The 22,547-nt window shown below is 47.3% G+C and overlaps 1 protein-coding gene across 1 annotated transcript in view; it reads right to left on the bottom strand.

Annotated features, from left to right (window-relative positions):
* Positions 1-5,403: 5,403 nt before the first annotated feature.
* LOC139309889 (alpha-1-macroglobulin-like) overlaps positions 5,404-22,547 on the bottom strand; it is a 54,279-nt gene continuing 37,135 nt past the window's right edge. Inside the window, exons 13-19 of the mRNA XM_070934079.1 lie at positions 21,865-21,928; positions 20,486-20,631; positions 19,845-19,994; positions 16,493-16,657; positions 15,534-15,597; positions 12,548-12,764; positions 5,404-5,661 (exon numbers count right to left, since the gene is read on the bottom strand). Coding sequence (XP_070790180.1) covers positions 5,448-5,661; positions 12,548-12,764; positions 15,534-15,597; positions 16,493-16,657; positions 19,845-19,994; positions 20,486-20,631; positions 21,865-21,928 — 1,020 coding nt within the window. The 3' untranslated portion in view covers positions 5,404-5,447. The remainder of the gene's footprint in view (positions 5,662-12,547; positions 12,765-15,533; positions 15,598-16,492; positions 16,658-19,844; positions 19,995-20,485; positions 20,632-21,864; positions 21,929-22,547) is intronic.

Genomic DNA, 22,547 nt, shown 5'->3' with positions numbered 1-22,547 from the left:
AGCTCTGCCGTGCAGCGTGTGAAGGCATCATTAATAAAGAAATTGCAGCGAGCCTCGGCTACGTGTGTTCCTTTCACCTTGCTCACACGGAAGCGCAACGCAGCATTGATACCAAATCAGCTGCACAGCCAGCCAGAGACAGCACTGACCCTCAACCAACCCACGCAACCCCTCCCCACCAACAGTTCACTTCCCAATGACTCTGACCTGACATAACCTCCCCATCACAACACCCACCAGGAGACTCTGATAACTCACACTTGACCCTTCACAAGACCCTCATTTGACACACACAGAAACAGAAAGAATACTGACACTGACATCCCGTAAACTCCGCTGAAGATGTTACTTAGCCTGCAGTGGTGGGTTTCAAAATTTTTTACTACCGGTTCTGTGGATGTGGCTTGGTGGGCATGGCATGGCTTGATGGGCATGACAGGGGAAGGATACTGTAAAATCTCCATTCCTACCCCACTCCATGGGAAGGTTGCTGCAAAAGGTTACTGCACAAGAGCCTTGGTGGCGCAGTGAACTAAACTACTGCTGTTAAAGTAGTACTTAGCTGCCAGCTGCCTACAATTATTGCGAGTTCAATTCTCACCAGGCTCAAGGTTGACTCCGCCTTCCATCCTTTCGAGGTAGGTAAAATGAGGACCTGGATTGTGGGGGCAATAAGCTGACTTTGTATGAAATAGAACACCGCTCGGGAGGGGGGGGCAAAAAGCCCTACTAAGCAGGTATATACAAAAGTATGAAGGCTATTGCTTAATGCATTGTAAGCCGCCCTGAGTCTCTGGAGAAGGGCAGCATATATAAATCGAAGTAATAAATAAAATCCCCATTTCCTCCCAATCAGCTGGGACTTGGGAGGCAGAGAATAGATGGGGGCGGGGCCAGTCAGAGGTGGTATTTACCGGTTCTCCGAACTACTCAAAATTTCCGTTACCGGTTCTTCAGAACTGGTCAGAACCTGCTGAAACCCACCTCTGCTAGCCTGGTAACGAAACATTCAGAGACCAACCCACAAAGAGCCTTGGTAGTACAAGGGTTTAAGGCACCCTGTTATTAAGCTGCTTAAGACCAGCTGCCTGCAATTACTGCAGGGTTCGAATCTCGCCAAGGCTCAAGGTTGACTCAGCCTTCCATCCTTTCTAAGGTAGGTGAAATGAGGACCCAGTTTGTGGGGGCAATAAGCTGACTTTGTATAAATATACAAATGGATGAAGGCTATTGCTGAGCACATTGTAAGCCGCCCTGAGTCTTCGGAGAAGGGCGGCATATAAATCAAATTAAAAAAAAAAAAAAAAAAAAAGCTTGGAGAACAAACCTCCACCTTCAGAAATTACCTTGTTAGGAAACAACACAAAGCAATCACTGATCTATTCAGTAATATGAATTCTAAATGCTTCTCTTGATGGTTCACACCTCTTGTTACTTGTTTCAACTGCATTTTCTCTTGGTGCTCGTCTACTTAACTCAGATGTTATTTCTACAGCGATTTTTCTAAACAAATCTAACACTCCTGTTCACCTCTCCCTTTTTCCTTCCCTTTATGTTCTGGTGAAGCCTGAAGGGATCGAGAAAGAAGTGGTGTTCAACTCTCTTTTCTGTGCACCTGGTACGTTGTCCCTGTAGACACAGGTCTTTAACTTACTCTAAATGCTCTTTGTTTTAAAGAACCTCCTTGGAAAAAAGATTGCCACCTCCCAAACTGGTTGTTCCATATTTGGACAGCTCATGTTGTGAGGATGAGATATTCCCAGGCATTCGTGAAATCTCAGCATAGATGAGAGGGAGGAGGAGGAGGGAGGAAAGGATATAAACAGTGGACGTGGTCTCTTGAACAATTTGATTCCCGCTAAAAGCACTACTGCAGCTCAGCCTTCTAAGCCAGGGGTCTCCATCCTTGGCAACTTTACGACTTGTGGACTTCAATTCCCAGAGTTCCTCAGCCAACATGTGCATCTGGGAGTTGAAGTTCACAAGTCAAGGTTGGAGACCCCTGTTCTAAGCAGAACGTGCACCAAGAGCCCAGTTAGAGCAGCAGTGCCAGATGCACCATAATCGAAGCTCTTTTATAGGAGAACCCGAGTCCAAATCTTTTCCTCTGACGTTACCGGAGAATGTTGTAGAAGGCTCAGCCAGGGCCTCCTTTTGTCTGCTGGGTAAGTGAGATATGCTACTCATTTTGGAAATTAATTCTGTCCTTGGATACTCCTACATGAGGTCCCTGGCGCAGTGGTGGGATTCAAATAATTTAACAACCAGTTCTGTGCCCTAATGACTGGCTGGGTAGGTGTGGCAGGGTGGTCATGTGACTGGGTGGGTGTGGCCAACTCGACGTCACTCATCACACCCAGCCCCGCCTCCCGGCCACTCGCCTCAAAGTCAGAGGTCGGATTCAGCCAGTTCAGACCAGTTCAGGCTAATCCCACCATTGGCTGGCCCCGCCCCCACCCATTTTTCAGCCCCTTCTGAAGTCCACAAGTCTTAAAGTTGCCAAGGTTGGATACCCCTGAGCTAGATGTTTTGATAGGCCAGTGTTTTTCAAATTTGGCAACTTTTAAGATGTGTAGACTTCAACTTCCAGAATGCTATTTGGGCAATTCTGGAAGTCCACACATTTTAGGATTGTAAATTTGAAAAACCCTGTCAAAAAATGGGCAAATTAAGATCCTTTTTAGTGATCTGTGCTTTGGTCTCCTTTTTTAAAAAAACATACTACAGATTATCCTGAACAGCATATCTATGAAGAAAGATTCTAATAGTGCTTGAGGTAGGAATCCAATAAGCTTCTCTTTGCTATTCTTGGTAAAAAAAGCAATTAAAGAACTCAAAAAAGGGGATCAACCCCATTCTGGCTCATGTTAAAGCCAACCACAATCTTCTGGGTACAACCTACACTCCCTCTGCAAATTTTAGTTCATTTCCCCCTATACACTCATTACTTTCATGGCTGTATTATTCCATAGAGAAGCATCTGCTAGAATAGTGTTTTCAAACTCAGCAACTTTAAATTGAGTGGACTTCAGTTTGCTGGCTGGGGAATTCTGGAAGTTGAAGTCCAGATATTTTAAAATCATCAAATTTGAAATAGTACTAAAGGGAAAGAAAAGTATTGAAAATCAGTTCTCTGGCAAAAATGGGAGCGAGAGAAATACGCAGTGTCTTAAAGAAATATGAAAGCTATAGATGTGTAGGATCCAGTGGGTAGTGGGGGTTTTTTTGTTTGCAAATTGGGGCAGGATAATTTCAGGCGGTTTTGAGACCTTGCATGCAAACAATGGACAGTTAAGAATTAAGCAGCTGAGGGCAGAAGAAAAAGCAATGAATGGAAACTAATCAAGGAGAGAAGCTACCTAGAACTAAGGTGAAATTGCCTGAGAACGAGAACAATCAGTGGAATAGCCTGCCTCCAGAAATTGTGGGTCCTCTATCAGTGGAGATTCCTAAGGAGAGATTGGACAGCCATTTGTCCAGAACAGGGGTCTCAAACTTGTGGCCCATGGGCTGGATACGTCATGTGCTGGCTCCGCCCCCACCCAATTTAGCAAAGGGGGGAAAAGTCCTGATATGTCACATGACGCTGCCGTGACGACACGAACTTGATACCCCTGGTCCAGAATGATATAGGTTCTCGCTAGAAGAGGGGGAGTGTCATGCCCCAGCATATAACTTTTATATACTGTTGTTGCTCTGTAGCCCCATCTAGTGGCTGGAGGGACAATGACCAATTATATTGTTTGAAGCAGATTCAACTTCTTTACCCATCAGCCTGCTGTCATGCCCCCGTCGAAGTCTGAATCTGCGGGGGAAAGATGAGCTGGAACAAGAGTTGACAGAGATGGAGAGGGCGGCTCCATTGGCTTTGGAGGAAACTGGGCAAGGTCAGAGTCCGTCCAGGCAAGGCTTTTGTGAATTAGTAAGGCCTGTAGACAGGGAGAGCTCAGGAGAAGAGGAAGGACTACCTCCTCCTGATCCGAGAATAGACTTTTAAAAGCATTTTTTAAAAGGGTGAGATCAATGGAGACTGAGCCAGCTATGAGGGAGGGGAGTGCCCCGCCCCCTTTCATAAGGCACCCCTGGGGACTGAGATATAAGGAGGTGCCAGTGGGAGGGGCATTTATCAGGAGCAACAGGGGTGGGTTCTAAATTTTTTTACTACTGGTTCTGTGGGCGTGGCTTATGGGTGTGGCTTGGAGGTCATGTGACTAGGTGGGCGTGGCTAGCTGGTCAGAGTAATTTCTGGAAGGTCCTCGCGCTTACGACCAGTCCTCGCACTTACGACCCGACTCATTTGTTTGCTTTTAACACTGATCAGCTGTAGGACGGCCCTTTGAAGCCCCAAACAGTTTTTTTCCCTCTAGTCATCAGCTGGGACTCAGGAGGCAGCAATAGATTGGGGGTGGGACCAAATAAAAGGTAAGAATAACGTGGGGGGGGCGGGAAGGGAACCGGTTCGGTGACGTCATATCGTCACCGCTACCGGCTCGGCCGAACCAGACCGAACCGGGAGGAACCCACCACTGAGGAGCAAGCGTTGACTCTGTTGAGCCTTGTGTGTACTTGCCAAAGCCTGGAGATTGCTGTACTCTCTCTTGTGGGGCTTGCCAGTTTGCCTGAACTTCTTCACTGAACTTCTTGCCCTGGTTACTGTTTTGCTAACCTGGCTTATTGGACTGCTGGCCTTGGTTGCTGTGTGGCTAACCATGCTTACTGGACTACTCGCAGCCAGAGGCTTCTGAAGGTGCGGATGAGAGCTTTGCTCCAGGATTTGTAGTGAATGTGGGAACGTTTGGGGGCACAGTTGGAGCAATAAAGGGGAGTTAGACCTGTTCTCTGGTTGTGTTGCTTTAGTGCCACGCCCCGGGTCATCACACCCGCACTCTCAAAACAAGTGCATGTTGGGAAGCCAGTCTTCATTTCTTTTAGCATTTGGAGAAGACAGAAGCACAAAGAAGAATCCATCTAAATCTGTGGCACATGGTCATCCGAGGACAAACCCACAACCCACACACAGAGCATCGTTGGTGAGATTTAGATTACTTGTATTTATTAATTGTTATTTTCAGCAGTAACGCAATACTGCCTGTCTTGTATTTGGTCCTCATTGTATGTATCCTTATTTTCCCCAATTTCACCATATCCTGTTCTTTCAATAAAGCATTCGGATCTACGCCCATGGTCTTTTTTATTGGAGGATAGGTGGGTTTAGCTGCATGTCTAGCTGCACACAGACTAACATGTAGTTAGGACAGAACAGTGGGGTTGGCCTATAAAAGTGTTTCTCAACCTTGGTAGCTTGAAGATGGGTGGACTTCAACTCCCAGAATCCCCCAGCCAACAGCGCTGGCTGGGGGATTCTGGGAGTTGATGTCCACCCATCTTCAAGCTTCCAAGGTTGAGAAACACTGGCCTAGAAGGTCTCTTCCAACTCTGTTATTCTGTTATTCTGAATTGGAGGACTGCTGGGAGGCCTTCAGAAAAGTGGGCTGGGCCAAGTCGAAGCCTATGAATGTTGACAAACAGAAAGCTCCAGCTTTCCATTCAGTGATGGTGTCCGGGATGGTCACAGGAAGTGCAATCTCTTTGGGTTCTTCAGATACATCATGTTTTCTACTAGACTGATGGACTTGAGATTGGCTGTTTCCTTGAGAACCACTGAAGGACACAAGAGAATAGAGAGTGAGGGAAGCAATCCGCTACAGGTAGTCCTCGATTTACAACTGTTTGTTTACACATTTGTTTACACATTCCACATTACAACAGCACTGAAAAAAGTGGCTTATGATCATTTTTCGCACTTACAACCATTGCCACCTCTTCATGGGCACGTGATCAAAATTTGGATACTTCACAAGTGACTCATAGTTCTGATGCGGTGTCCCGGGGTCATGCAATCCCCTTTCGTGACCTTCGGACAAGCACAGTCAACGGGGAAGCCAAATTCACTTAACAACCGTGTCACTAACTAACAAGTTGTAAAATGGGGCAAAATTCACATGACTGTCTCTCTTAACAATAGAAATGTTGGGCTCAGTGATGGTCGTAAGTCTAGGACTACCTGCAATGAACTCCATCAAGGAGACACAGGATAATCGTTAGCGCTGACTACAAGTAGTTGCTTAATAATTGTTTATCATATGGGGGGACACACTCTGGACTTAGTTTTTATCTCTGGTCAGTGGTTGAGTGGTCTTGATATAGGGGATGTAGATATTGAACCCTTGTCATGGTCTGACCACTCGCTCCTTCGACTTGACTTTCTGACCGCCGTACCCCGTCGCAGGGAGGCGGAACCGACCAGGTGGTTCTGCCCCAGGCGCCTGATGGACCCTGATAGGTTCCAGATGGAGCTTGGGCCATTTCCTGAGACTCTAGCTCATGACTCGGCTGATGACCTGGTGGCCGCCTGGGATAGGTCGGCTGCCGGGGCTTTGGACCGGGTCGTGCCTTTGCGGCCTCTGACCCGGCGCCGAACTCACTTAGCCCCTTGGTTTTCCGAGGAGCTGAGGGAGATGAAGCGCCGGAAAAGACGCCTAGAGAGCGGTTGGAGGGCCAGTCGTTCCGAGTCTGACTTGACACTGGTAAGGTCTCATATTAAGACCTACCTAGTGGCGATAAAAGCGGCGAAATCTAGCTATTTTGCCTCTCTTATCGCGTCATCAGATAACCGCCCAGCCGCCCTGTTTAGGGTGACCCGCTCCCTCCTCCATCTGGGAGCGCGGGAGGACCCCTTGCAGGGCCGAGCTGAGGATTTTGTACAGTATCTGGATGATAAAATTACTCAGATTCGGGAAGACTTGGCCGCCGACTGGGTTAGTTCAGACGAGATGACTGAGGCAGGCCTTGAGAGTGTTATCTGGGAGGAGTTCGATCCTGTGGCTCCCGAGGACGTGGACAGGATCTTGGGACGGCTGAATGCAACCACATGTTTATTGGACCCGTGTCCCTCCTGGTTGGTGCTGGCTTCCCGGGAGGTTACACGAGGCTGGCTCCAGGGGATTATTAACGCTTCTTTGAGCGAGGGTGTTCTGCCGGCCGCCTTGAAAGAGGCGGTGGTGAGGCCTCTCCTCAAGAAGCCATTCCTGGATCCGGCTATTTTGGCTAACTATCGTCCAGTCTCCAACCTTCGCTTTATTGCGAAGGTTGTTGAGAGTGTGGTGGTGCGACAGCTTCCCCAGTACCTGGATGAAGCTGTCTATCTGGATCCGCTCCAGTCCGGCTTCAGACCTGGGTACAGCACGGAAACGGCATTGGTCGCGTTGGTGGATGATCTCTGGAGGGCCCGGGATAGGGGTTATTCCTCTATCCTGGTCCTATTAGACCTCTCAGTGGCTTTTGATACCATCGACCATGGTATCATGTTGCGCCGGCTGGAGGGACTGGGAGTGGGGGGCACCGTTCTGCGGTGGTTCTCCTCCTATCTCTCCGACCGGTCGCAATCTGTGTTGACAGGGGGGCAGCGGTCGACCCCAAGGCGCCTTGTTTGTGGGGTGCCGCAAGGGTCAGTCCTCTCGCCCCTCCTGCTCAACATTTATGTGAAGCCGCTGGGTGAGATCATCTGTGGTTTTGGGGTGGAGTTCCATCAGTACGCTGATGATACTCAGCTGTACATTTCCACCCCAGACCATCCCAATGATGCCTTGGAAGTGATGTCCCAGTGCCTGGAGGCTGTGCGGGTCTGGATGGGAAGAAACAGGCTTCGACTCAACCCTTCCAAGACCGAGTGGCTGTGGCTGCCGGCGTCCCGGTATAGCCAGCTGACGCCATCGCTGGTTATTGGGGGCGAATCATTGGCCCCCACGGAGAGGGCCCGCAACTTGGGTGTCCTCCTGGATGCGCGGCTGTCTTTAGAAGGGCATATGACAGCCGTGGCCAGGGGGGCTTTTTGTCAGGTTCGCCTGATACGCCAGTTGCGCCCCTTTCTGGACCGGGACTCCCTACGCACGGTCACTCAAGCACTCGTCACTTCTCGTCTGGACTATTGTAACGCTCTCTACATGGGGCTCCCCTTGGGGTGCACCCGGAGGCTCCAACTGGTGCAGAATGCGGCTGCGCGGGGGATTATGGGAGCGACGGGGCGCTCCCATGTGACTCCTCTCCTGCGCGAGCTGCATTGGCTTCCGGTGGACTTCCGGGTGCGCTTCAAGGTGTTGGTGATCACCTTTAAAGCGCTCCATGGCTTAGGGCCAGGGTACTTACGGGATCGCCTTCTGCCACCAATAGCCTCCCACCGGCCGGTTCGCTCCCACAGAGAGGGCCTCCTCAGGGTGCCGTCGGCCAGACAATGCCGGCTGACGACCCCCAGGAGGAGAGCCTTCTCTGTGGTGGCACCTACCCTATGGAACAATCTACCCCCAGAGATACGAGTGATCTCCGACCTCCGGATTTTTCGTCGGGCCCTAAAAACTTATTTTTTTCAGCTAGCCGGTCTGTCCTGATTTTAGGGTTAGTTTTAAAAATTTTAATATTTATTTTAATTGACAAGTTTTAAATTATGGGCCAAATTTATAAATTATTTTAACTTTATTTTTTAACTGTGATGTTTGTATAGATGTTTTTTATCTGGCTGTTCACCGCCCTGAGTCCGAAAGGAGAAGGGCGGTATAGAAATTCGAATAAATAAATAAAATAAATAAATAAATAAATAATTGTTTGAAGTTATGATGGTGTCCCCCACTCCAAAGTTACACATTTTCAAAGGTATGATGGCTGCACACACGCGTGCATACAAACACAGACACACACCAATCTCGTGATTGCATTTTGGGCACTTGGCAACCAGCCTCCCGTGCAGTAGTGGAATTCAAATTTTTTTACTACCAGTTCTGTGGGTGTGGCTTGGTGGGCATGGCAGAAGAAGGCTACTGCAAAATCTCCATTCCCACCCCACTCCAGGGGAAGGATAAGGGGTGGGTTCTAAAAAATTTTTACTACCGGTTCTGGGGGCATGGCTTATTTTGTGGGCGTGGCTTGACGGTCATGTAACAATTCTTTAGGATTTAGCAGAGGTACTGGTCTAACAGGCTTTTAACTGCTTGTAGAGCTCTACTCATTTATTTTTGCAGGCACCGGTCTATTCATTTGGTTTTGGAGGCACTAGTCTACCCATTTGTTTTTGCAGGCACTGGTCTACTCATTTATTTTTGCAGGCACCGGTCTATTCATTTGTTTTTGGAGGCACTGGTCTACCCATTTATTTTTGCAGGCACCGGTCTACTCATTTGTTTTTGGAGGCACCGGTCTACCACCAAATTGCCTTTTACCACTGATTAGCTGTAGGGCAGCCCTTTGAAGCCCCGCAGCAAGAGTTTAAAGTTTTCTTCCTTCTAGCCGATCAGCTGGGACTCAGGAGGCAGCAATAGATTGGCGATGGGGGTCAAATAAAAGAATAATGCGGGCGGGGGTGGGGTGGCAGAACCTGTTCGGTGATGTCATATCGTCACCGCTACCGGCTCAGTGGAACCAGGCCGAACCAGGAGGAACTCACCACTGGGAAGGATACTGCAAAATCCCCATTCCCTCCCCACTCTGGGGCCAGCCAGAGGTGGTATTTGCTAGTTCTCCGAAAATAAGACCCTGTCTTATATTTTTTTGAACCTGAAATAAATGCTTGGCCTTATTTTCAGGGATGTCTTATTGGGGCGCGTGGAGCAAGACGGGATTCCTCTTGCCATCTTACCTGATTTCCAGCTCTGGCTCCCTAACCCTAACCAGAGGAAATGATGGGGACTGGCTGTGCATGCATTTAAATATTTTCGGGGCGGGTTTATTTTCAGGGAGGGCTTATTTTCAGGGCGGGGGGCTTATTTTAGTGCATGTGCTCAAAAGCCCAATTGGGCTTATTATCAGGGGTTGTCTTATTTTAGGGGAAACAGGGTACTCAAAATTTCCGCTACCAATTCTCCAGAACCTGTCAGAACCTGCTGAATAGCACCACTGCTCCCATGGTCACATGACTGAGATTTGCAGTGGTTTTTTGCTGATTTCTGGCATTTAGTTCTGGTTTCCAGCAAGCAACCCCCACTGGGGAAAGGGATTTGCTTAACAACCATGGTATTTGTTTAATGACCATGGCAAAAAAAAAAAAATCAGGGCCAGGTCACTGTACCTCAATTTACAGCTGCAATGACTTATGACCATAATTCCAGGCTCAATTAGGATTATAAATTTAGCACTAACCATACATTTTTGGGGGAAAAAACAGCATAAAAGATTGCTCAATCCTAGAGCAATTGTGCGAAATACCTCAATGAATCAGATGTCTACACAATAATGTAGGTGGTCCTCACTTAACAACAGAAATGTTGGTCTTAATTGTGGTCATAAGTCAAGGACTCTCTGTATAGAGTTAGAATGCTGTGACATGAACTGTCTCGAGAGTTTTATATTTAATACAGGTAGTCCTCGATTTAGAACAGTTCACTTAGTGACCATTCAAAGTTAGAACAGCACATGTGTCCATTTTTTATACTTATGGCCATTGCCGCATCCCCATGTTCACATGATTTACATTTGGATTCACATTTATAATGGGTTGCAGTGTCCCAGGATCACTTGAACACCTCCTGCAACCTTCTGACAAGTAAAGTCAACAGGGAAGCCAGATTCACTTAACAACCGTGTTACTAGTTTGATAACTGCAGCGACCCACTTAACAAATTTCTCACTTAACAATATATATTTTGAAGTTTAATTGCGGTCATAAATTGAGGATTACTTTTTTTTTTTAAAAAAAAAATCTGTATTGCAATCAAGATGTCAGCTGCTCATTTTCTCTGTCTTTGAAGCTCACTAGCAACTGCCATAACCTGGGGGAAGGGGGCATCTGGGAAGGGAAGCCTGCTGGAGGTGTGAAAGGATGCTATTTATTTATTATTTATTAATTCAATTTGTATGCCGCCCCTCTCCGAAGACTCAGGGCGGCTATGGGAAATTGGGTACCCTGTTTCCCCGAAAATAAAACATCCCCGAAAATATTTAAACACATGCGCAGCTCGTCTCCACTATTTCCTCTGGTTAGGGCAGGGATCAGCAACCTGCAGCTCTGGAGCTGCATGCGGCTCTTTGGGCCCTCTGCTGTGGCTCCCTGTCAGGTGATCCCATCACTGGCTGGCCCTGCCCCTCGCCCTCCCCTCCCAGTCACTCCTCACCTGGACTGAGAAGGTAAGGGTGACGGCGGGGGATAGAGAAGTGGCCAGGGCAGAGACAGAGAGATACAGAGAGGGGGAGTGGGGGGGAGAGAGAGAGACATAGAGAGATACAGAGAGAGAGGGAGAGAAGGGGGAGAGAGGGAGGAAGGGGAGCGAGAGATATGTTAAAGGATTTTGTGGTTCCCGGTGTTTTTTAATAACTGGTTCTCTGCCCTAATGACTGGCTGGGTAGGCGTGGCTGGGGAGGTGTCATGTTACTGGTGGAAGTGAGTGACATCGAGTTGGCCACGCCCACCCAGGTTTTGTGGCTCCCGGTGTTTTCTTTTCTGTGGGAAACGGATCCAAATGGCTCTTTGAGTATTTAAGGTTGCAGACCCCTGGGTTAGGGAGACAGAGCTGGAAATAAGGTAAGATGGCAAGAGGAACCCCGTCTTGCCCCATGTGCCCCAAAATAATAAGACCTCCCCAAAAATAAGGCCAAGTGCTTATTTTGGGGTTCAAAAAAGTATAAGACATGGTCTTATTTTTGGGGAAACCTGGGTAGTATGGACATTAACAGAGGTGCCAAACTGAGCCATCTGCCGAGCTTCAAGGATGCCAGACCTGGGAAAGGAATTTGCACCAGTGCCTGAGACAGCAAATTCCCAAAGCATTGGAACAGAGCCTGATTGGGAATTGCTTTCAATATACAATTTGTCAGTTCATGAATTGGAATAGAGATGGCAACAGATCAGCCAATGGGGACTGTTTGGTGACAGACAATTTGGAGCCTGGGCGTGGCTTAATTTAACCGTTCTGTATATAAGAACTTGAGTGCACTGGCACTAGCCTGCTTCCATCCTGGCCTGTGTTGCTTTTACTTGCTACTTCTTCTTCTCTCTACCACGTTGGAAAAAGCTGCATGGGTATTGTATACATGCATCATGTGTTGTATTATTGTACATAGAGAAGTTTCTTATGTATAATTGAATCCTGCTGAATTATTTGCTTGTGTGCTGGCTGGATTGCAACAAACTCTGACACAATTTTCGCATGCTTTTTCTTTAGAGCTTGCCTCATCCATGCTGCATTCAGCATCTCTAGTAAAAATACATTTTCTCTAAAACCTATGGAGTCAAGGATCTTTCTTTCCTAGGGAGTAGCTGTGGCCAGACTGACACAGAATGAATTGCAGGCAGATTCCTCCCACACCAATTTTAAGTACTTGTCTTCTCTTGGTGTCTTCCAGAAGTATTGGATTACGACTGCCTTTATTCTCAGCCAAGCCAACTCAAATTTGCCATTGGGGATGATGGGAGGAGGGGGAGTTATAGCCCTCCATGCCTGGAAGCCCCCCTAGGTTGGAGAAATTGGTCTCCAGGGGAATCTCTTAGACTGTGCCATCCACTTACTTTACAAAAACGAGGTCCCATATCCACGTTTCAGGAAGGAAGCGCTGAGGTGTCCTTTTAGGGGCAGTCTCAACCTGAGGAGTGGGAGGAGTGACAGGAATGGGAGATCCCGGATGAAAAACTTCAACTAATCCATCAAATGTAGGGATTGGAACGAGACCCTGAGCAAGAAAAAGCTCTCCAGATACTGGGAAAAGTTCAGACTTAAATTCCATCACTGTAACACAGAGAGAAAGCCATTTGATGAGTTGTACTTGAAGGATATTAGTCCCTCCCCTCCCAGGTCCAGTTTTGGTCTTGGTCCGCCTGAATTCATGGCGGATGACTGGAGGCTTCCAGACAGTTGAACAATGAGGGAACAATGTCCTAATTTCACCCCTGGAAGCCTCAACCTTTCCACTTTCTTTGCTTCATGGAACTCTGTACCAGAGTTCAAACATCACTTGTTAGATTCCCCCATAAACTCCACCCTCTTTGTGGTGGTTACTATCAACCCCACAATTAATACAGTGTTGGATTTGGGTCCTCAACAAGTCAGGAATAGCACTTAGACTTATATACAGCTTCACAGTGCTTTACAGCCCTCTCTAAGCAGTTTACAGAGTCAGCCTATTGCCCCAACAATCTGGCTCCTCATTTTACCCACCTCAGAAGGATGGAAGGCTGAGTCAATCTTGAGCCTGGTGAGATTCGAACTGCTGGTAGGCGGTAGAATTAGGCGGTAGAGCCTTGGTAGTACAGGGGTTTAAGGCACCCTGTTATTAAGCTTATTAAGACCAGCTGCCTGCAATTACTGCAGGGTTCGAATCTCGCCAAGGCTCAAGGTTGACTCAGCCTTCCATCCTTTCTAAGGTAGGTAAATTGAGGACCCAGTTTGTGGGGGCAATAAGCTGACTTTGTATAAATATACAAAAAGGATGAAGACTATTGCTGAGCACATTGTAAGCCGCCCTGAGTCTTCGGAGAAGGGCGGCATATAAATCAAATTTAAAAAAAAAAAAAAAAAATTAGCCTGCAATACTGCATTCTAAACGCTGCGTCACCAAGGCTCTTCTCAATTGCTTAAGAGAGTTCAGGTCAAGGATTTTTGAGCATCAAGAGAAAGTAAGTGGCATTGCCCACATGGTGTCATCATTTTTCACAATGACACAGTGAAGATCAGGTGGATTCTAGGCCACAGAAAAATGAAACAACAGAGCTGGAAGGGGCCTTGGAGGTCTTCTACCGGCTGCTTAAGCAGAAGATCCTATATACCATTTCAGACACGTGGTTGGCCAATCTCTTCTTAAAACTCTCCAATGATGTAGAACCCACAACTTCTGAAGGCAAGCCAGTGGAATCACTGGTTAATTGTTCTGTCAGGAAAGAGCTTATTTCTAGGTTGGTCCTCTCCTTGATTAAGTTTTCAAACACTAGTTCTTGTCCTGCCCTCAGATGCTTTGGAGAATAGTCTCAAAGGTGCTTTTTCAAGCGGCAACTGGATTTTCTGGTTTTTAACAGATTAACAGAGTTGGAAGGGACCTTGTAGGTCATCTAATCCAACCCCCCACCCAAGTAGGAGACCTAACACAATTTCTGACAGTCTCTTTTTGAAAGCTTCCAGTGATGAAACTTCTGAAGGCAAGTTGTCCCATTGGTTGATTGCTCTCATGGTCAGAACATTTTAAAACATCAGCTCTGAGCTGAAGAAGCTTCTTGAATGAGAAGTGAAACACCTTCAAAGAAAAACCAGAAAGTCCAGTTGTGTCTTGAAAAAGCACCTTTGGGACAACCAGGACCTGGATGACTGAGAAGCTCCATAGACTTTGGAGAATAGGTTGACCCCCCCCTCTTCTCTTGCAGCCCCTCAAATATTGGAAGACCACTATCTGAGGACAGGACAAGAAGCAATGGGTGGAAACTAAACAAGGAGAGAAGCAACCTAGAACTCAGGAGACATTACCTGACAGTTGGAACAATTAATCAGTGGAACAACTTGCCTCCAGAAGTTGTGAATGTTCCAACACTGAAAGTTTTTAAGAAGAGATTGAATAACCATTTGCATGCCACAGGTGGCATGCATAGCCATATCGGAGAGCACGCAAGCTCAGCTCTGTGCACATGTGCACTCACGTGTGCACTCCGGCCAGCTAATTTTCAGGGCTTCTGGACCCACTGGAAGTAGGAAATAGGCTGTTTCCTGCCTCTGAAGGCCCTCGAGTAGTGGTGGGGAAGGCCTGTTTTTCTTTCTCCCCAGGCTCCAGAGCTTTTCTAGGAGCTTGGGGAGGGTGAAAACGGCCTTCCTCACCTCCCGGAGACCCCCCCCAGAGGCCGGAAACGGCCCGTTTGCCAACTTTGGGTGGGACCGGAAGGCCCGTTTTTTGCTCTTCCTCAGCCTCCAGAGCCTTTTTAGGAGCCTGGGGAGGGCGAAAACTTTCCATCCCCCAGGAAGGTCCTCCGAAGGCAGGAAATGGCCCATTTGTCTCCAGAGGGCCTCCAGGGGGGTGGGAAAGGCCGTTTTCGCCCTCCCCAGGCTCCTAGAAGGGTTCTGGAGCCTGGGGAGAGAGAAAAACCTTGCCATTGTGGGCCAGGAGCGGGGGGAGCAGGGGGGAAGGATCACACACACTTGTGCGGGGATGGGGCGCATAGGCAACCTCTCCCTCCCCCCCCCCGCTCCTGGCATGGGATGGCAAAAATGTTAGCCATCACTAGTATAGGGTTTCCTGCCTAAGCAGGGGGTTGGACTAAAAGATTTCCAAGGTCCCTTCCAACTCCGTTATTCTATTTCTATTTCTATTTCTATCATGTCTTTTCATTAGACTAGACATATCCAATTCCTGCAACAAAGGAACACTCCCTCTCAGCCCTTGTGGAACAGAGGAATTCGGGATCAAATCTCAGCTATTGGGGTCTCCATCCATGAAAGAGTTCCAGCACTCAATCCTGGAAGTAGCTCGATTGTAAAAGATCCCTTCCCTTATTACTTTCTCCCCATTTCAGGTCTTACCACGGTCGGAGCAGTATCCCGGGATGCGTATCTTGGTGTTGGTAAAAATGCTCAAGCCGAAGGCCTACCAGATGAAGCAAAGAGCCACTGAGAAACAGTCCTTTCTGCTCATGAAAAGTACTTATCAATGTTTATTTTTCAGTACATTCTAATATACCCAACCATAAGGAATATATTATTGTCCAATTCTCTCCAGTAATTTTTTTTTCATAGTACTGCATCTTCTGCACATGGTACTTAAAGGGACAGACAAGCAACAGATGGAAATTGGCATTTTCAATATCCATCTATAGCCAGAAAGCCAATCTTTTGATGGGTCTGTAGCAGAGAAGCAGTGGGAGAGCCTGCAGTACTGCATTCTAACCACTGTGCCACTACGACTCTTAACTCTTGGTGCAGTGATCCACTTAACAACTGTGGCAAGAAAAGTCATAAAATGGGGCAAAACTCACTTAACAAATATCTCATTTACAGTAGCAATAGAATTTTGGGCCTCAATTATGGTCATAAATTGAGGACCACCTGTAAGGTCAGATTAAATCCCAGCAGATGGTTAGGAAGGACAAATCATTAAGAAAATAAGGAAAGTATATCACGAATGAAGGCGAATATACGTGTCCCAGGATAATGTTGCAGGATCCAATCTCGGTCACCAGGATGAGAAATTGTGCTTTCCGAGCTTTCGGACTCATTCTGGAGCCCATCTTCAGGGAACTTCTCTCTACCAGAATGTGTGCTAGTTTCCTGAGGATGGGCTCCAGCACAAGAGCAAAAGCTCAGGAGACGAAACCTCTCGTCCTGGTGACCGACCCAGATTGGATCCTGCAAGGAAACTATATCTCTATGGATCTGCCCAGGAAGGTACCAGAAGTCTACTTCAGCTCAGCAGAGAACCTACTACGCACTTCTTGCCTAATGAGAGCATCTCCCATGTGGGGAATCATAGCTTTGATTCTTACCCTGAATATCTTGTAAGCATCCCAATCCTCAGGGAGAAAATGCACTGAGGTGCCAATTCTTTCACTCCTGGTTGGTTGTTCTTCAGGACAGGGATGAAGATTGAATGCATCCATAAAGCGGTCAACAGAGAAGATGTATTCCTTCTTGGGAAGGAAGCTGTAAACCTGAAACCAGAAAGGCTGCAACTGAGGATGGAGATTTGGGCTAGAGGAATTTCCTGCCCATTAAGCTATCAGCCAATAAAGCTGTGCAACAGCAATAGCACTTAGACTTATATACCGCTTCATAGTGTTTTACAGCCCTCTCTAAGTGGTTTACAGAGTCAGCCTATTGGCCCCAATAATCTGGGTCCTCATTTTTACCGACCTTGGAAGGATGGAAGTCAACCTTGAGCCGGTCAGAATTGAATACCTGGAGTGAGCAGTGAAATAGCCTGCAGTACCTGCATTCTAACCACTGTGCCACCATGGCACTTAATGCAATGGGAGAAAGACCTTGGGAGATGAGGGAAGGGAGAGAGAGCAGATAAAAGAGGACCAAACCTGAAGCTGAGTAATGGACAGGGAAAGAAATGTAGAGAGGATCCACCCTAACCAATCAGGTGATAAAAAGAGACAGGAGGCGAGTTGTACTTTCAAACCTGCAAGATTGGTATCAGCCTCTCAAGTACAGCAGACCAAACAATAAACACAATAAGGTTAGTTAATTGTAAGGCCACATTAATAGACTCTTGCAAGTCTGAAAGGATAGTTATCCTGCCACATCTTTTTAGCAGTGGATCAATTAGGGCAGATCCCTTCCACGTTTCTTTCTCTGCTCATTACTTCATTTTGGGCTCCTTAGGCAGCATCGCTTCTGTCTGTCTTCCAGGGTCATTCTCACGTTCCATTACAGGCCACCACATGAAATGATGAGTTCTCTTTTACTGGAAATCTCAAAGCAGAGGCCACCTTGGTCTTCTGGCCAAAATGATCCAGATTAGAGGTCACCAACTGGTGGTCCGTGGACCACTGGTGGTCCGTGAGAAAATTTTGGTGCACAGTGCACCCAGGTGGAGGAGCTGTTCTGGGATGACCAATGGGCCAGTCTTGTGACTAGAGCTCTGGGATATAGGACCGGCCAGGCAGCTCAAGATGGGGCTGGAAATCTATGCCGTAGAGGGAGGTACATGCAACTTGCAATTTTGCAGGTGGTGAACGTGCAAAGAAGTAGGGCAGCCCTCGCTGGCTGGAACAAGGTAATGGAGCTATTACGGCAAGGGGAGGGATGGCGGCGCAGGCGGGCCAAAGCAATGGGTGTCGGCAACCTGTAGCTCTTTTGTCCCCCTGCTGTGGCTTCCTGTTGGATGAGAGAGAGGAGAGGGGAGAGAGATGAGAGAGAGAGAGAGAGAGAGAAGAGAGAGGGGATAGAGAGGAGAGATGAGAGAGAGAGAAAAGAGAGGGGGAGAGAGAGATAAAAGAGAGAGGGGGGAGAGAGATGAGAGAGAGAGAAGGAGAGAAAGAGAAGGGAGAGGGGAGAGATGAGAGAGAGAGAGAAGAGAGTGGTAGAGAGAGATGAGAGAGAGAGGAGAGAAAGAGAGAGAAGGGAGAGGGGAGAAATGAGAGAGAGAGAAAGAAGAGAGAGGAGAGAGGAGAGAGAGAGGAGAGGGGAGAGATGAGAGAGAGATGAGAGAGAAAGAGAGAGATGAGAAAGAGAGAGATGAAATGAAAGAGAAGAGAGGGGGAGAGAGATAAAAGAGAGAGGAGGAGAGAGTGATGAGAGAGAGAAGGAGAGAAAGAGAGAGAAGGGAGAGGGGAGAGATGAGAGAGAGATGAGAGAGAGAAAGAAGACAGGAGAGAGAGAAAGAAGACAGAGGGGAGAGAGAGGAGAGGAGAGAGAAGAGAGAGAGAGAAGAGAGAGAGAAGAAAGAGAGAGATGATAGAGATGAAAGAGAGAGAGCAGAGGGGGGAGAGAGAGAGATAAAAGGGAGAGAGGAGGGAGAGAGATGAGAGAAGGAGAGAAAGAGAAGGGAGAGGGGAGAGATGAGAGAGAGAGAGAAGAGAGGGGAGAGAGGAGAGAGAAGAGAGAGAGAGAAGAGAGAGATGAGAAAGAGATGAGAGAGAGATGAAAGAGAGAGAGAAGAGAGGGGAGAGAGGGGAGAGAGAGAGAGATAAAAGGGAGAGAGGAGGGAGAGAGATGAGAGAGAGAGAAGGGAGAGGGGAGAGATGAGAGAGAGATGAGAGATCCCTGTGTTTTGTTTTCTGTGGGAAACAGGTCCAAATGGCTCTTTGAGTGTCTAAGGTTGCAGAAACAGGTGATCAAGCTAAGTGCCTGAAGGACCCCATCCCGTCACTGGGAGTCCAGGTGCCTCAGTGAGCGGCATGCTGGATTCATATTAGTGGTCCGTGGGATTTAAAATTATGAATTTAGTCGTCCCTGACGTCCGAAAGGTTGGTGACTCCTGATTCGGATGAGTCTACATTGAGACACCTCTAAAACAGATTAAGAATTCAGGAGTGATCCAAGCAAGCATCAATATTTGATGGAGAACCAGAATTTGTCTTCTTGGTCTGTGTCCTTCCCCAGTACTCCACACTAGCTCTGGGACTCTGTGTCAACTTCAAAGTGAGATTTTGCTGATTGCAGCCATTGCCACTTTTCAGCTTCCACAGAGTCAAGGAGGGAAGATGTCATTACCAGACAGCAAGAAGAAATCGTCCCATGAGAACAAAGGTTGTCTAACCAGATGTTTTACTAAGACTTGGACAGTTTTCCATAACAATACTGGATATTTAATTGGACAATGTGACCTGCACTTATGGGGAGGGAGGGAGATTCTATTCTTTAATTATGTGAAAACTGTGGGAACTAGTTAGAGTTGGTTTTGCTTCAATCTGTGCCGACATGATGTACTCAACGAAGTTTAGCATAAAGAGATTGGATCGTCTCAAGCTTGCTTGCTTAGTCGGGTTTGTCAGTCGGAACCTTGACACTCTGAGAAGGGGACTGACTCAAACTTCCTCAGGAATTCTACTACTAATCCATTACTTTCACCACCATAACACTCTACTTCACATTATGGCAAAATCTCTGGGCTGTGATATTGGGCTACCCTCGGTCTACATGCTTTGTCCTTCTATTTTTTTTCCTATATTTTCTTCCTTTAAAATTAATTTATGGACAATTTTCTTTGCTTCTCCTTCCCTGCAGTCCTCCCCTAGCATCTTAAATTTAGTTGTGACCGCTATCTTCTGGTGTAAATTGTAAGAGATCCTATTTGAAGTACATCTCTATGGACAAGTAAATCTTAGGATGAATCCAGCAGGAGCCAGGACATATCTGGCCCCCAAATGAAATGCAGTCGGAACTCACCTTCTCAGGGGAGAGCTCGGCTTCAGGTTTCAAGAGATAGACGTTCTGGTCAACGGCATGGATGGCACAGAGGGAACCGGGGAAAGCTGAAAGATGGAGTTGGGTTTTCTGGCCAGGCAGACCTTCTTGATCAGGGAACCACAGTTTGGCCTGTAAACATAAAACTGGTCTTTGAAAAAAATCTCTTCCTCTTGGTGTGGAATGAATGGAAGGAGAAATGAATGGGATGAAGTCATCCTTGTTGTCATGCATATTGTAACCTTGAGTTGCCCTCTGTGACTAACCTCAAGCCACAGTTTGACAGGCTCAGTGGAACTACTGGCTGACCCCCCCCCCCCAAAAAAAATAGGCTTAGTTTTAGCCGATGTTTGGGGTTTTTTTTCCATTGCAACTTGGTTATGACCCACTGAGATACTGGCATTCAAGGGAACAGGTCTGGCCAGGACATAACAGATTACATCAGCCTGCACAAGCAGATAGCAAAAGGGTAACTCAAGAACTATTTCTCAAAGGATCAGGAGCAAAGGAGGCTTTGTGGATATTAGCGCCAGTAGAGTTGAGTAGCACCAGCTTAAAACCTGTTCTGGATCATTAAGATTCTGCCTTTCTTGAACACCAGAACACAAAATGCACAACTTTACCTTGTTGGGGAAGCAGTTTTGTACGATGAATTTTTTCGAATCGGCAACAAGTTCTCCACTGGGCAAAATGGTGTAGAGGAGCAAGTCGATGCTGGGAGTAATCTCAGCATCTATCCAGAGTTTCAAAAGGAAGTCCCCTTTGGCTTCTAAAGGATGAAATTCCGAGGTGGAGGAAAGGGAAAGAGAGATCAAAAGAGACATATAAATTTCATCAGACAGATAGAGAGAGAGACAGAGAGAGACAGAGAGAGACAGAGAGAGACAGACAGACAGACATATATGATGACAGATATAGACAGAGATGAATGGATGAATAGAGAGGGATAGATAGATGATAGATAGATAGATAGATAGATAGATAGATAGATAGATAGATAGATAGATAGACGGAATTAGGTCCAGTTGGAATACATCAGATTCACCAGGGTGACCACAACAGGCTGGGAAATGTGAGTCAAAAATGGATCATTTAAGAATCAGAAGCTGAAGGACTTCAGCTGCTGTCTTCTTTTCAGTTGTGAGGGCTTGCCTTCTCCACAATAAATTTTAGGTTTGTGGTGGCAATGAATAAGTCGGTGGTCCCACTTGTTTCAGGGATCCATGAAGCAGCAGGTGAATCTCCCTCCAGTAACATCTCCAGCTACATAGGAGAGCAATGGACATAAAACAGATCCCTGGCACATGCCATGGAGTCCTTCAACCCTTTGCCATCCTAAAAACCCCAAATGCTGCTTCAGACCAAGAGTCAGTGCTGTTAGTAGTGCCTCCCCATGGCTCTCCAGGGTTTCTGGAGACTCTGGGTTGGACTTGGGGCCTTCTGTGTACCAGGTGATTGGGAACTGCATCCCATTCTCTATCCTTCCTTCTTCCACCTTGCATGTTTTGGTTATCCTTGAAAACCAAGTCACGTCCAGCATGCCAGCCTGCTGACTACAAGAGACTGAGCCCCTAAACTGCTCTGTGGGTCTCCGAGAAGGGCCTGTCCCAGAGGAAATGAAGAACAGGCATCTGGGCAGCCTTCTACCGTAGTTGCAAAGAGACATCCCTGTGATGCCCAGCAAAAAACTCAGGATGAAGGAAGCGGCTGCAGAGATTTGGGAGAAATGGCCTGTTCCTACTGCTTGAGACCATCCCTTTCCTCTGCCCAATGACAGGGCTGGCTGTGTGTGCCCACCTTCCTTGCCCTGCCAGTGTGAAATGGGATACAGTGAACCCAGCTGTGAGTGGGAAAAGGAAGAGAGGTTTTTCAGATGTGCAAGGGGCACCCAGCATTCAGCAAGAGAGAACTGGAGCCCCATAGATGGAGAGACCCTGAGAACATCTGGGAAGCTTTTTGCTAAGCAGGAGGGGGGAGTGTAATTTGAAGGGCAAACATTTACCTTTTCCCTGATCCACTGGCTGCCGGTGCGTCCCTGTTCGTATGATGTTCCCCCTAACCTTGACCTGCATGGAAAGAAGAAATTCCTGTAGATATGCTAGGGCTTGGAGAAATTGATTGATTGATTGATTGATTGATTGATTTGCAACTTTAAACACTGGCTGTCATGCTAAATATATAGACGCCTAGAATTGCAGAGCTGCAATTGTCTAGTTTAACCTTTTGAGAAGTGTGTAAGATTAAAACAATAGTATAATAATTAGTGGACCAGAGGAATGCTGTCGATACAATTTATTTTGACTCACTGAAGGATCATGGGTAGACAAAGGCAACCCTTGGGGCAGAGTGCAAAAGGGAGATTGCCTCGGTATATTTATGTTGTGGTTCAGTGCACATTGGATGTTGTGGCCCCCAAGCGGTCTGCGCAGGTTGTTGCTGATCCCAATGACGAGGAGGCTGGTGTGGTGTCGTGCCAGCAGCCTGTGCGGCCAGTGCTCGAGTTGGACAGCGAGGAGGCTGAAGAAGACATGGTGCCAGAGGCAGGGATTCAGCCAGGGCCTTCAGAACCTCCAGAGGCTCCTTTAAGTGAAGAGGATGAAGTGGAGGAGCCTCTTCTCCATGCACGAGCATGCAGAGCTGCCAAAAGGCAGGAGTAGTTACTCAGGAGGTGGTCTCCTTGAGAGT

Source organism: Pituophis catenifer, unplaced genomic scaffold (genome assembly GCF_029215685.1).
Source record: "Pituophis catenifer annectens isolate HBS135680 unplaced genomic scaffold, rPitCat1.0.hap2 SCAF_2, whole genome shotgun sequence".
Classification (NCBI taxonomy): domain Eukaryota; kingdom Metazoa; phylum Chordata; class Lepidosauria; order Squamata; family Colubridae; genus Pituophis; species Pituophis catenifer.
This window is presented reverse-complemented; position numbering and strand designations above follow the sequence as displayed.